This window comes from Macrosteles quadrilineatus, unplaced genomic scaffold, assembly GCF_028750875.1.
Source record: "Macrosteles quadrilineatus isolate MER2022 unplaced genomic scaffold, UCM_ALF_1.0 Scaffold_1__1_contigs__length_201487025, whole genome shotgun sequence".
NCBI lineage: Eukaryota > Metazoa > Arthropoda > Insecta > Hemiptera > Cicadellidae > Macrosteles > Macrosteles quadrilineatus.
In genome coordinates, this window is record NW_026542594.1 from 132,816,271 (window position 1) to 132,832,541 (window position 16,271).

Consider the following 16,271-nt stretch of genomic DNA (forward strand, 5'->3'; position numbering starts at 1 on the left):
ATAAGTATATTATTTTTTTTTATATAATAATATTAGGGGCCTTAGGTCGGACCAGACATTTTTCATTTCTTCCGGGTTGATTAAAAAATGTTAACCTTCGGGCATCGGATGAAAATCGGGTGGTTTTTAGGATTAAATCATTTAATTACATTAATTGATATACTGTAATTGGTTCATACAAAATCTGTAATCGCAGCAAAATTGTAAACGTCGTCTGTGGTCAGAGTCAGGGGTGTCGCCTTGGGGGAGGTGTAGGGGGGAGCCTCCCCCCCAGAACCAGGGAAAGAGAAAAGTTGGGAATTTCCTTGCCACGAGTTGGGAAGTCAGAGATTCAAGAAAATAATATTTACAAACGAAATAAAATTTGAATATTTGCGATAATCCCATCAATGATCTTGATGTTTATTCAACTTTTATTTAACTTTGATTAAACATCTTAGGCAAAACACACCTTGTTTTAATAAATCAATAATCAATTAGCGATTAGCGGTATAGTTTGTTGGAATTTCGTTTGCGAGAAATTTTGTTCCTTATTGGACATATGTTGGCTACTCTGATCCTGTCCTGTGTTCATAATTCTGATGATTTCCCTGCGAGACTTTGAAAGTGCAAGCGATGTAGCTCTTCAGTTAAATTATGTTGATTGTTAGTGTTTACAAGAAATTCAAAAATATTTTACATGTTAGTCACATTAACTATATTTTATACCTTTATTTGTAGTATTTGGAGCAGGCTAACTGACAGGAGTACTTGCTAATAAGTAGATTAAAATAATATTAAAGATAGGTTTTGTGTATTGGTATTACCATTAAATGAATTTAAATTAAATGGTACACCACAATGAAATTACCATTAAAACTTTTATTTTTTAATAACGTAAATGAAATGTTAATTCTCTGAATATATTTAAAAAATCTACAAAAGTTATTTATCATTCCTAATTAAGGATTTACACAAATGAATCAACTAATCACTCTGAAACAGATCTACGTGGAAAACATAGCCTAAAATTTTATGTTTGAGTTTGACATCTAATTTCGCTTTTGTTTCAACTGATGAAACGTCATATCTATAAATTTAATAGGCAAGCATGTTTCTTTAAAACCTTTTTCCTCAGCTCGTGTACATCGCAGGGAAAATCTACGCATAATGTTAGAAAGATATTTTCCTGTAGATGTACAGAATCCCTTTATAATTAAAATAGGCTCAAAATTAAGCACGAAAAATTCATTTGAAATTAAAAAAAAAATTTAATGGGCCTTATGGATTGCTATGCTGGTGGCGAAATAACAACGAAATATAAAAAACAACTAGTGGCTTGTAGGGACAAGTCCCTAAAAAGCTCAAATGTAAAACTAATTATTGTAATATTGAAACAAACTCAGAATTAAAATGTATATGTGTCAGTATAGATATACCAGTACAACATATCTTTTGTGTAAACAGTTTCTTATTTGTCTTTGTTTGATTTTGTTGACGTTATTTTCAATAAATAATATGAATGACTCCAGAGACTCTGAGGCAACAAACATATAATTGTGTGTGAATAAATACAGGTTTGCTAAGGTAGCTTTGGTGTTTGGTCTTGTGGTTAATGATGGTAAAAAAGGCTTCCCTGATTGGAATTTTAAAAATTGTCTTCGTCAAATATGAAAAGGCAAATAAAGGCGTGTTGAGATCATCGATCTCTATTATTACTACAGGTTGAGATAAGCTTAGTTCTTGGTCAAAACCGCTAATGCATCCCAACCCAGTTATACTCCTTTTGTAAAGGTTTAACAAAATAATGTAAAGTAAAGGCATCCCATTGATCAAACTTAACCCTAGATTTGTTTCTGATCAACATAAACAACTACAATTAGTGAAAGTTTATGTGGTGGTATTCCTCCGAAACATGCGATTGACTTTAAATATTCTATCAAAATAGGCCTTATCATCGGCTGATTCACAAATCTTTGGCGACTGGTTAGGGTTCCATTACACAGTTGTCAAAACGAATAACGAAATTACTTTTCATTAGCATTGACATGCATATTTTTGGTTAGTTTAAGAAACGTAAAGAAATGGAAACTATCTTTAGGTTTTAATGTTATATACAAATGCTCGCTTTACTGTACATACCATACATGCTAAGGTATATTATTTGAACCTTTTTTTCTTTGAGAAACAGACAGTACCTGTTTAAAATCTCCTCCAAACAATTGTTTTTCCGCCCAATGGAACCTGTCATAGTATTAGTATTTACTTATTAATTAACAAATATATTGCTTGTACGAACCTATTTCATCTTTATTCCCAGGCTATTTTTTAAGAGTATAGCCATTGAGGTTATTCCACTTCCATAGATGTAGTGATAAAAATCAATAAAAAAAATCAATCAAAAAATCAATAAAAATATTGATTAATCACTACAATAAATGTCAAATGAAAAATGTTATTAAATTTACAAAGAATGAGTATATTGAACAATGAATACAAAAATTTGTATTCATTGCCTTCATTGGAATAAGTCTTGAACATATGTTTTGAAACAAAGCAGAAGTTCTCCATTTAATCTTGGATCGTTAATTATTTAGTCAATGTGGTTATTTCATATCAAACATTCCTTCAACCCAACAATAACCTTTATATTAGAAGAAAAACTTCATAGTTTATTCAGACATTCTAAGTTCAACTCTTTTGATTTGAGCCAGCTCTATGATTCTACTACCTATCATATGCTTTAAAATATACAAATTTGAAAGGTTCCACAGTAAAACAATTTATTTCAACATTCTAAGACGTAACTAAAAACTCTTAATTATTACAGGTAACGTTATCCCTGGTTTTATATAGTTTACAGTAGATTGCAGAATGAACTGGCAAATACGTAATCCAAATGTTAATATTGTGTACTGGCTTAATGATAAATCATGATCAGCTGTATTGAAGTAAACAAAAATCAGCAGTAAATGGCTTCTAATGCTATTCTTATGGAGAACATTTTACATTATATCTAATTTGGTGTTGAAATTTAAGGAATTGCACTATTTTTCCCGCCGTCACGGGATTGAGACCTTTAATTTGAGCCCTCTCCTGTCGTTCTAAGACTTCCCAGTCGTCCACAATTTTGGCGCAAAGAATCGGCTTACGTAATTAATATATAGTTAGATAGATAGATAAAAAAATCCAATCATATGTTTTATTCACATAGTCGGATGAAAATAGAGAAGTCTGTACATTACATATTTTTGGTCAAGTTTTGACCACTTGACGACCCTATAGTTAAAATTAAACAGTAGACGAGAAAATGAAAGATTGAAGATCAAATATTGTCTGTATATAAGTTTATTATAAATCAAGTTACAAGTTTTTATTTTTAAGAGGCCTATTTTATTTTTATCTATAGACCCAGGTTTTTTATAAACGTGTTTGGTGTAAATTTTGTGAAGTTAAAATTGTCACTGTATGTCCAAGTTTATTAATCAAGTTACAATTATGTATTTTATACTAGACATATTTTATTTGTTATTTAATCTATTGACTGTTATGTTATTAAAAACACTAATATTGTGCTAGTTATATGAAGGTTATAGCTATTTACATTACAAGTGTAGTAAGAGCGTTTTTACATCACGCAGGTGAATGTTGTGCAACGAGCGGAGGCGAGTTGCATAATTCACCGAAGTGATGTAAACACGCTCTTGCGTAACGTGTAACGTACAAGATTTTACCTGACCCGACAATATTCAGGAGGTTACGAGCAATATGCTTCATTATCAATTTCACTCATCTTCTAACAGTAACGTTCATTTACAAACAAAAGCTAGGTTAGGAAAATTCTTCAAAGCATAACAATAACATTCAAACACACAGCTGATTTTTAGCGTTGAACGTCGTTGGCTCCATAGAGGTATATTTTTTAAGTTATCCACTCAATGTTATTTAAATGGGTTTCATTACATCACCGAGTGAGTTTTTTTCAACTTTACATCACTCGAGAAGTAAGGAAGTTGTATACATCACGCTTGGGATAGGGAAGTTTAACATGGCGGGTTAGGTAAACATTTTTTTTTGTAGGCCTAAGTTTATTATCAACCAAGTTAAACATTTTTATTTTATATGAGTCTTATTTTAGTTTTATTCTTGTCTAGACTATAATAATATTATTCATAACACTGATATTAATATATCATCATTACAAACTTGTTTAGGCCTAGTTGTAAGTTTTATGAAAGTTAAAATGTTGATCTTAATATCAATTTCCAAAAGTGTTTTAATTTAATTATTTTGTAATAAAATAATTGTTTTCATACTAATTTGTACTAGGCCTATTTATATCCCTAAAATTTTAAACGGCTACGTCTGCTACCACAATGGTTTGTACAGTTTATTGGATTTTAAACAATACTTATTCAAGTTTTTTTGGAGTCATAAAACTTCATTTTGAATTGGTAGAACTTTTAGAAGTTTTTGGAATTGATTAATTTTGTATATATGTAAAACTGGCTATGTTTTGTTAATACAAGTTAATAAATACTGAATTGAGTATGACTGCAATGTAGTATAATATTTGTAAATGTTTAAAATGTGTACAGAAATTGATTTCTTAAAATAAAAATGAGTTGGGAAATGTATGTTAAGCAGTTGGGAAAATTGAGGCTTCTCCCCCCCCCCCCCCCTGGAATTTTACCAAGAAACGCCACTGGTCTGAGCAAAATCATGGGGACATCTGCCGCAATCGGGGAGAGATCCTGAATATCTTCTACGTTCACAGCAAAATAGTTAACATCATGCACGATCAGGGAGACATCATTTTCGTCTTCTGCGATCACGGCGAAATAATGAACTCCTATGGCACCGGAGAAAAAGTTTACATCTTGTGCGGTTTAGGTTACTTGTGCAGGCGCGGGGACATCATCTTCGGTTACTCTGATCGCGGCAAAATTATTAATGTCTCATGTGGCCGCGGAGAAATAGTGAACATCTTTCGCGACGGCAGAGACATCATCTTTGTCTTTTAGGATCACGGCGAACCCCATGAACGTCTCCTACGGCCGTAGAGAACTAGTTAACATCTTTCATCTTCGTCTCCTCCGATCGGGGCGAAATCATCAACGTCTCAAATTTATATTAATATGTAAAGCATTATAAGAAAGTTGGTCAGCATCACTGAATTAACCTTTTGGGGTCTATTTAAATGGCGGTATACTGTTGCACCAGGTCCTATTTATTAGTATGATTCATCACCTGTATTTGTAAACATCTCTCTTATGACAGAAAATTTTTCTGGTTATGCTTATGCTAAATGTTTTTTTTTTACTGATATGTAATTACTAGTATTTCAGTGACAATTTATGATGTATGAGATGTCTGATTTTTTGTAAAACATTTATTTATATGTACAAAAATAAAACAAAATAACCCAAAAAATTTGTTGGTTAGCCTAGGAAGTGTCAGTTTTTTTATATTTCCTCTGCTTTTTATTATTCCTTATAGCTAAGAGCATTCTAGCAATGTAAAAAAGAATTTTAGAAACATAATATTGAGAATTATTACCTATAAAAATGCAAATAATAAAAATAAAATTTGTAACTTACGGAAAGCAAAAGTAGGCCTATCATTTGTCTTGGAGTTTCCCACTTTCACTTTCACTCACAACACCCACTGAATCACTGGGTAATAAAAAATGAACTATTGTACTGGTTTCACATTGCTTTAGCCTATGTAAAAGAAATCCAGACTAAAAAGCAAGAATAAAACTACATAGGCTCACATCGAAAAAAAAATGTTCAAACAAAAATTGAAATAAATTGCCGAAAAAAAATAAGTTCCACATTTAGGCTAGTTACTATTTACATATTTACAAGGGTTGGCTTTCAAGTCTAGTCTCTATAATTTTTCTTAGTATGGTACTTGTCAAAACATCCATTGGGGTGAAGACCCGGTTTACGCGGACAAGTGTCACAATAAAAGGATGTTTCCTTTCTCCCTCCGGGTTTTTATCTGTCTGAGCATACAGCGCAGTCTTTGGTTTTCTTTCCTTCATGTGCCTTGATTGAATGGTATAAGCCATTCATGCGAATGGCAGCATCGTTGTCCAAAGATGAAGGTCTACCCCTCTTACGACGCATGTTGCGGACATCGCCTACGAGTTGCTCTATAAGCTGCTTTCTGTAATCGAGGTGACGAACTGCAGGCAAGTCATGATTTTTCCTGTCCAAGTTGTACAAAATAAAACTATTTACAACAGAAACCTCCAACATCCAAAAGTAAAGTTTGCGCCACCATTTCAGACTCTTCTTAGCGAAACCATAGCTAGTACAGTAGTGGTCACTGCGATCGACTCCACCCATTTTAGCAGTATAGTCCGATATCATTTGTGGCTTACTGATCTGTTCTTGTACATTGGTTTTCTTGGTTCTAGTAACTAAGTGAGTTTTGGCATTGTTGCATGTACTTACCATGCTAACTACTCTTTTGTCTTTCCAGGATAGTGCTAAGATATTTTTTTCTTTATTCTTGTAGGCTACAACTTTGTGTTTTTGTAACTGCTTTAGGTACCTTTTTTAAATTTTTTAGGTAGGCCCCTTCTGTTGGTCATAACTGTACCAGTGAGATAGATATTTTTTTGGAGTAACTCTTTAGCTAAATCTATGCTTGTGTAAAATCTGTCAGTGTAAAAAAAGTAACCTATATTCTGTGTAGCAGTTTGGAGCTGTTCAGCTAAATGTAGAATTATTCTTACAGTGAAAGGTAAGTCAGGGCGTAACAGACTGTTTGTGGTGTACGAGCCGTAGTATGGGGTCACTACGCTTACATACCCAGTGGTTGCGTCTGCCAGGACATAAAGGCGGAGTCCCCACTTAGTGGGCTTTTTAGGGTTGTACATTTTGAACGTTACCCTCCCTTTGAAACTGACAGTTGACTCATCAACAGAAATGAACTGGCTAGGCCTATAAAGTTCAATAAATTTGCTACCAACATAATCCATCACATTTTTTATTTTGCTAGCTCTAGACTGCATACTTCTGGCACGGGATCCATCTGGTGGAGACACATGAAGAGCCCAAAAAAGTTGCAAAAACCTTTTCCTGGAAAAAACATCTTTGAAAAAGTTTGATGAATCAACCCAACCATCGGAAAAAACACTTTTCAAAGTTTGTCTGGCTTGACGTCCCATGTTCAATAGCACACCGTGAAACGCAATCATTTCTCTGACAGTCACATCTGTCCAACCCCACCAAATAAAGTGCTGTCGCAGAGGTGTTATTTTGGCAATCTTTTGTTTCACATACCTGTTTGTTTCCTGTACTATTTCACTAAACAATTGAGTTGTGAAAATAAGGTGAAAAAAGTCTATAGGTTTGGTAGGTGGTTCTTGACCAGGATCTCTTGTGTTGACGAAACCAAATTCACTGTTATCAAAAGGTAAAATATCAAAATCAGGAGTATCTTCATCGCAAGACTCCCACTCAGCGTCAACTTCTGGCAGCAGGTTAGGCCTAACTTGTCGTCCACGCCTAGGCCTATTCACCGCATCACCCGCACCATCAATCGGTATTTCTGGTTCAACTTCACTTTCTTCATCACTTGCCGATATTTCTTCCCCTAAAACATCGTTTTCATCACTTTCAGACTCATTTTCAGAGTAATGAAAAAGAGGATCGTCCGCGTCTTCTTCGCTATCAATATCGTCAAACAAAGCGTCCTCTATTTCATCATCATCTAAAACGTCAGGCCCGGTTCTACTTGTTGAAGCCATAAAAACTTATTGAAAACCAAATAAAAACAAAGAACAAACTCTTCTTTATAATATTTGTTGCGAAAATAACACAAACACGAATAAAATACACCACAACGTACTAAAACAACAATAGAGGTTAGCAGCAATGACGATCAGACTCTGGTGACAGCTGACAGCTAGCGAGCTCGAGCTGACAACAATCTGACACTTGTTTTTTTTTTACTTTTTACGATTTGGAACAGACTAAAAGTGAAATATATCGATTACCCGATATCTGTATAACCTATGCATCGGCAAACCATCGCGTTTTAAGTCGATGTATAGCTCCGAAATAAGTTGCGCAATAGTGTCGGACTGAGTCCGCCAAAGGACCGGAACTGTCAATGACGCAATGTCGGACTCAGTTCGCCTATGGACCGCTAAAGGTTAAAATAAACTTTTAAAAATCAAACGCTGGAAGGCGAAGCTCTAAAGGAAGTGGCCTTTTTAGTTACAATTAGTCACTCTGCTAGATCATGTATCACATACGCTGTACAATGACACGTCAAACGTAAAAATCTGTTAAGTAGGATGACTGATTAAGGGATGTACAGGGAAAACCTTTATTGTAGAACCTATGCGAATAAATAATATGGAATAAATATAAATATTGATAAAGATTTACCTGTAAGCTTCATATCGCATAACTATTTCCTCAAGTTCCTGTTTGTAAAGGCGAGTCAGCATTGCATTGAAGCAGTCCAACTCAGGAAGACGGAACATTTCCCACCGCAACTTGTGATCCAGTTCTGCAGATGCTCGTGAATAAACACTCAGCCAATGAGGAATCTCTGTAGAAAGTGTGTTTGCTCTGTATTTTGGACAATTCTATGCTTTTAAAAACATATACATTTGTTTTACTTGCCTTCATTTCATAGATTTTAATTTGGCTTTGAGAGATGTGATAGTATAGTGATTTTGAGTATAGTGATTCTAAATCATTACTGCCAGGCAGCAGTACTGTTGATAAGTACTGCAGGTAGGTGTGCCAAACCTACCTGGTCAGGAGACAGATATCAATCAGAACAAGAAGCCAGAGCATCTATCCTACTAATATTATAAATGAGAAAGTTTGGATGTATGTATGTATGTATGTTTGTGACAAGTAAACGCGAAAAATACTGGTCGGATTGGGCTGAAATTTTGCATGATGATAGCTCACATTCCCGATTAACATATAGGCATATTCTTATTTTAAAAATCCTTTCGGGCTCCGCCCCAGAGGGTCTCATATACAACTCATATACAACAATAGGGCTAACTCATTCATATTAGGGGAATTGAAGAATTTAGCCAGCTGTTTCAACTAAAAGAGTTGGTTCTATGATATGCAAAAGCATTAAAAATTTATAAGATTTACTAACGGGGTGCAGCACTATTATTTTTTTCATTATTTATGAAAACAGCTAATTTGAAAACTAAGCAGCAACAAAAACTGTGATTCGCAATGAGAACTGTTACGTGTAGGATTATGTAGGACTGTTATGTGTTAGGAACTGTTATGTGTTAGGAACTGTTATGTAGGGTTGTTTACAGTTATGTTTATGTTTTTAATTTCATGAATAATTTGTGATATTTTACGAATTTTTAATAATCGATCTTTCTCTATTGTGTACTTCACAGTGGTAGAACATTATGGCTATGGTACATGTGTAATACTAAGCATACCGTAAATTTGAGGAAGCAAATTTTCTCAAACCGTGTCTTCTCACATGGCAAATGCAAAGACGGAGTATACCTATTTTATACTTATTTGCCAACCCCGTACGAAGGATGGGTACTCTGCTAGTATAGTATATTTTTGAAATTGCCAAATATCACATTCCATTCTTAACATTTGTTTATTTTGAGTTGCGAGCCAATTGTGCAGCTCCTTGATTGATTAGCTATTAATAATGTCAAAACATCCCAGAACTTGGAGAAAGCTGCACTTCCGAGTTCCACCCACACTCTTCCCATCTGTCCAACCAATAAGAGCATGTTTGATATTTAAGTTATTTACGCGTTGCATGTTTGAACCTTTCTCCGGTTTAGTCTTTTTCTGAATATTTTGTTGTACCTGTTTACTATAGCCTACTTCTACTTAGATTAGGAGCTACTGTGTATTTTTATTTGCTTTCAAAATTGGACATGATTGATCTAGATTCAAGTTGGATCGTTCCTACACAAAAAACCAGTTAACCGAATACTTGATTTCCATGCGTAGGACATGCTCACAGCTAGTAGCCTATTGTATAAGATTGTAAAAAAACAAACCTTGATTTAGATAAGGATTTGCTGGAACCAAGACACTATGAGGGTGAAAATGTGTGTGGCGAGGTGGAGAGGCAAGCAAGCGAGGAACCTCTAGCTGAATCCTCAACTCAGGCTGATAGATATAGTGAGGAGCGCACGGATGTTCATACTGCGCAGCCCTGGTGATGTGACTGTTAACAGACGGTATAATGAGTCACAGATGTGATAATGTGTAATGTGATAAATAACAGTGCTGGACGAACTATAGTTATCAATATCTAGATATAGTAAATTAATTTCAGGCAAGAAATTTATATGCAGACTTTTTTTCATTTTCTTATTAACATACCTATAAAATATTTGCAAACGATAACCTGTTGCCCCAAAGCAGAATTTTTTAACTTTTTGCAACGGAGGAGGAAAAATCCAAAAACTTTCTGCGGGCTTACACAGTCCAAGTTGCGTGTAAATGAACCGCACGTAGTTTTGCTTTGGAGACCTGTTGTAAGTAAGGCTGAAAGATATAACAGTGGATATACTTTTCTGTTTACTTATTTAGACAAAGTAAACTTACTTAACGTAGTATACACCATATTCAGGGGACTCAATCCGCTCCCATCCAGTAGGTAGACCTTCTTTCTCTAAGGGGTGACTCCAGTGGGTGGTCTTAGTGTTGTGGTCAATGTAATACTTGCGCCCTCGCAGTGTGAAATCAACAGACCATCCAGGAGGTAATGGCATCTCTTCTGATGAATCTAATCCAGCTCCTAGAACATGTGTTTGGGTGTTTTCAATTTAACATTGTTTTTAAGGCTGGGAGCTAGTATTAATTAACCCTGCAATTGAATATCCATCTTGTGGCCTTTAAGTGGAACATAGCAACAAGCAAGATAGCAAGCAAAGCATGATGTAAGCCGTTTCAGCAAAAGTATTTACTGTACTCTACAGATAAATATTAGTGACGCCACCAGGACTCTTAATTCTCAGCTTTACTGGGGCCTTGGATTCATGGTCTGTGTGTTGTTAGTCATATGTGTTAGACAACATATGGTATTTAATCTTTTTTATTAGGGCTTTTGTTGATAAACATCCTGACAGACTAACAGATGCAAGTTTATAACTGTATACTGTAATATCATTCTTGTTTCTTGAATGATTATACAAACAAATACAGTAATAAAACCCATTTGATTTTTAGGTATTAGTGTTGAAGCAATATAAAAATATAATATATTCATCATGTATCCAAATTAGTGATGGGCGGATCCAAGAAAATGTCGGTACCGGATCCGGATCTTGAAAAAATCGGATCCGGATCCTCGGATCCAAATACAGATACGTTTTTTATTTTTTCAAGGGCGGGTTTTATAAATAATTCATATGGCTAGGCAATGTCAAAGACTAACTGTGTCCATATACAGGACTATCTGTGTCCATGTACAGGACTATCTTTGGTAGTTCCTACCTTTTCACATTTATGACAAAAATCTAACTTTGCAGCACATCTGACCAATAGCAACCACAACTATACAAATATTAATACTAATTTAAAACCATTACACATTTGCAGAAAAGACATAGATTAACTGCATTGGAAAATTATGAGATTTATAAAGCTACAAGGAACCAGCCTCAAAATTTGTTGAATGACAAATGTGTTTTCCAGTCAAATGCATTGTTTGAATCCCTCATAAAACTAAATAGCTCACAACTAGATGATACAGGTGGCAGAGGACAAAGTCCAAATTGATAAACCAGGAAGCGGCGCACCATCAGTTGATTCTCGGCATGCGATCAGATCTGTACCTACTATGTTGTGACGACCGTTTACCATAAATTAGTTAGTAGGCCTACTTAAATGTATTTTTGTTTGTTATTGTTTCGTTTGTGTGTCGGAAAGACTATGACGTGACCCTTATGGTTTAAAAAAGTTTTTGTAGATTTGACAATGGCACATTGACGTTGAAACGTACGTAATCCTAGTTTTGGACTACATGGATCACTTGGCGATTAAGGTAATGTAACCTCATATATATTACCTTTTCACCTTTAGTTTTATAAGTTTATTACCATTTTTCTTAGTTAGTGTGGTTTTTGTAACAGTGGGCATACACAATTTCCAATGGTTTGACAGTGGTTAAAGGAAAAATAAAGTTTTAAAATTAAAGAAAATTAAATGTTCTAATCTTGTCTGTTGTAAAAAAACATTCCGTCAAAATACTCAAAATGTATGTTCAAAATAAAGTAGGTACTTAAATAGGCCTATAAGTAGCCTGCCTTACTATTAAACAAAACAATTGTAGATTGAACATTGTTCTGAATAATGTAATAGGCCCATACAATAGTAGTTATAGAAATCAAATGAAACCTAGACTTAGGCCTAATTTACTATAATCCAGATATTTGTAAGATTTAGTAACAGAAAGCATTTGTTGTTTATTACCATAGATAAAAAATACTTTGCTTAGTCTATGTTATTACTCTCTAATAGCTACAATAAGAAAAAAAACTGTTGTTATCAATAACTGCGATGATAAAAGCTCAGCTGATTATGAGTAATGCGTAGAATGAAGGGACCCCCAAGAAAGAATGGAAGAACGAAGAGAAAGTATAATTATATTTTTATGTTGTTATCTTAATATCCTTTTTAGGAGTCCAATTATTATCTTTATGTATGATTTTATACTTATATGAGTTATCTAATGTTTTACAAGTTTACAGAATAATTATTTTCAACCACGGGAACATCAATTTATAATTATCGACTTATAACAGATGTGTTATATTAAATACCCCCGCCGCAGCAAACCTGCTGACTAAGCGAATTTCCATTTGTCTGTATTGATTTTCAATTAAATCTATTTAAATAACATTAGGTCTAACGAGTACTTAGGTTTGCTGCAACAAGGAAACCAATAAAGTGTATTTTTTAGTAAAATATTAATAGCTTAGTACAAAATAAATATATTTGCCAAGTTTGATCAAAATATATCAATAAACAAGCAAACTACTACATTTTCCAATATTCTCTATAAGAATAACATGGGGATTTTAAATTTATAATTTTTTGAATTTTCTCCGTTACCAATAACCGTACAAAAACACTTCAATATACTAAATTATTTGTTTTTTTAAGCTTTTTTCAAAGGTCTAGAGAGAAATTGGGAAATTTTGTGTTTTGAGGGTAAAAAATTAGAAAAACCAATATTTACCCCATAAAACCCCCCGTAAAACCCCGTTCCCATGGTCCGATCATGCTAGTTCGCAAACTCATTCAAGTTTAACCCGCCTTACACCTTTAAACCAAATTTAATCAAAATCGGACAAAAACTACTCAAGTTATCGCGTTCACAGACACACACGAATTATTTAAATCCAATAAAATTATTGTTATTTAATATACGAGTTGTATATTAAATAACAGGGTACCATTTTATGAACAAAACGAAAGATATAGATTGCTTTAGAATAGTCATTGATAACATGTTACGCGTTTCCTCTAAAATATTTGTTTGCTGTTTGCCGATAACGTTTTTAACTTTTAAACCTTCCAAAGCCATGGCGCCCCCCTAGCCACGGCGCCCAGGGCGGTCGCCCCGCTCGCCCCGCCCTTGGTGCGGTATCTGGGCTCACAAATGGGTATCACGAACTGTACGGAGTTAATGTTTTTGGCCTGAAATTGGAAGTCACTGAGGTAGCAGCAATGCAGTGGTCATGATTTTTTGCAAGAATGCTCTACGAGTTAGTTTGTTTTGTTTCAGTCCCACAAAACGTGAATTATTATTTAAAACATAAAATTGCTAAAAGTGTTAAAGATGGAATTTTTTTAAAGACAGAACCAAGTAAAGTGTTAAAAATACTTTCATTGTGGAGTGGTGTTCAAGCAATTAGCATTAATAAAGGTTTGTAGTCATTTCAACCAGACTAAGGGGCGGAAAGGTTATTGGGCCTAGGGGCACCAAAATGCTAAATCCGGCCCTGATAAAGTATTTACTATCCTCAATAAACTTCAAATGGCACCTTATTTGTTAGAAGCCACTCGCTAAGTCTAGAGGCAATAAGACTATTTTGAAGGTTTGTCTTATATTGCAGCAACATTCATGTCTTTCAACTTGCTCTACAAACTGTTATCTTATCTACATAGCTTTACCAGGTGGCTGTCCGCGACTCTGGGACAGATTGTGTGTGGAGTGACGAGGGTGAAGTGCATGGGCTGGCAGGATAGCTTGGTTGAATGGCATCTGTAACAGTTTATACATGTCAATGGCAAAAATAACAAATACCATTTCATTTCATCATATACTCGTATCATAAACAAAAAAGCTATGAATTTTTAAAACTAAAATAGTTATTTTCCTACAGTCACCCGACAAAGTTGGCTTCCCTGTACTGTTTATAGTACAGAAAGCCTGCTAATTGCTGCATATTTATACTTTGCCGCACGGTTTATACTTTGCCGCACGGTTTATACTTTGCCGCACATCAGGATTCCAACCAAACAACACAAAACAGCGTGGTTTTATTATGCACGTAATCCGTGTACGCTTGGAAATAGGTTGGCAACACTTAAAGATAATAATACTATGAACAGCTGATTGACTATTATAACTACGATTTAACCTGTCATTTCGTGTTTATAGTTTTGGTATTTCTGAACTTTCTGGACTTTTCTTTTAAACGTTTTTAAAACATTCCTACGGTCTTAATAAACAAGAAAATACCTTTAAAGCATTTTTTTTAGGCGCGGAAACCACTTCAAATTACAAAAACATACGGAACTATATTCTCAAAAGACGGAGCACATTTCTTGCCGAGGAAAAATAGCGGAGTGATACGGACCACGGGTACTACTTTCTCCAGGGCACCATTTGTGTAATTGTGTTGCTAGCTGAACCTAAAAACGTGTTGTATAGTGTTTGAAAGACTAATTATTTATGTTTTATAGTGACTGTAGGAAAAATATAATGTGTAACACGAGTGAAAAAGGCCTTTGCTGCACTGGCGGCTCGTGCGTAAACATTGCTCTCGTGTGCAGCAAAGTGCCACTTTCACCACTAGTTACACAAATAACTATTGTGTAACTAGTGAGCAAAGTAGCACTTTGCTGCACCTGAGAAAAATGTTTACCCTCAAAATTGAGGATAGCGCAGCAGAGCAACATTGTGCTGGTTTCATATATTATATTTGTCCTATTGTTACTCTAAAGCATAAATAATGGGTTAATTGTATTTATATACAGGTTAACTTTTACTATGCAGTTTCAAAAATTAACAAAGTCAAACTTAGATGAAATTGTCTCACAAAAAAATCAAAACCTAAATGAAATTGTTTCAAAAATTAGCTAATAAAAGTCCAAATTAAATTTTACTAAATAATAAATGAAAATTCCTCAAGTAGGTGATGATCCTGAATACACACTGATATAATTAAGTACGACAATGTCACTAGAACCCAAAGGAGAACTAAGCGCAATAAAAAAAAATGCAATGAAAAAATATGCGGGAAATAGGGTCACAATGCCAATCCATTTTCAAATCTTTGAAGACTGTGGCCATAGATGAAGTAATATAATATTACTATATTACTTATAATATATTAACTATATTACTTCATCTATGCTGTGGCAGACATTATGTCGGGACGAGAGCTCCGAGGAGTCAAGTGAGATTCTAATGTACATAATAAGAGACAGAATAAGTGTCTTCCCTCGCTACAATGGTGCTACCTGTGTAGATTTCGCAGCAATTTTTAAAGCTGAAAACAAAGCACCACCTGGCCAAATAAATCATATAGTTTTTCCCAAAACTAATAAGCTCACTTTACAGTGTGTGGTTGACATCTACGTGCTCATAGGGCACCCCCCCACTATACATAACAGATAACCAAAGCAGTATGAGAGTGAATGTAAATTTAAATATTGTAGATTGCTTTTATATTTTTTGATATCATAATATTTTTATATTTCTATAATCAGTCATATAAATTATTTTTAAATGACTCTTTGATTAAGGTATTGCTGTTTATGTTTTTGGTTTATTTTTTTATACAAGTTTCAGTTTTGCTCGATTTCGAGCAACAGGTTATCTAGTGTAAGTAAATGCAGGAGTCAGCTACTTTGCTTGCTATAATCAGTGCAAGAAAGCTCGCTTTATTAGATAACTTTAGCAAAATGCAGATTTTTTGACAAACAAATGTTCTTTGAAAGTTATATTTTCACAAACTGTACCATTAACGATAAATTATTTAGACACTTTTAGACAATATATTTGCA

General features: G+C 34.4%; 1 protein-coding gene across 2 annotated transcripts in view; it reads right to left on the minus strand.

Moving 5' to 3' along the window:
• The window catches only part of LOC128985198 (scaffold protein salvador), a 59,542-nt gene that overhangs the window by 9,365 nt on the left and 33,906 nt on the right, over positions 1-16,271 (minus strand). For both annotated transcript variants that reach the window (XM_054404591.1, XM_054404587.1), the window contains 4 exons: positions 14,151-14,241; positions 10,575-10,767; positions 10,022-10,191; positions 8,391-8,556 (listed from right to left, as the gene is read on the minus strand). In XM_054404591.1, the coding sequence (XP_054260566.1) occupies positions 8,391-8,556; positions 10,022-10,191; positions 10,575-10,767; positions 14,151-14,241 (620 nt within the window). The remainder of the gene's footprint in view (positions 1-8,390; positions 8,557-10,021; positions 10,192-10,574; positions 10,768-14,150; positions 14,242-16,271) is intronic.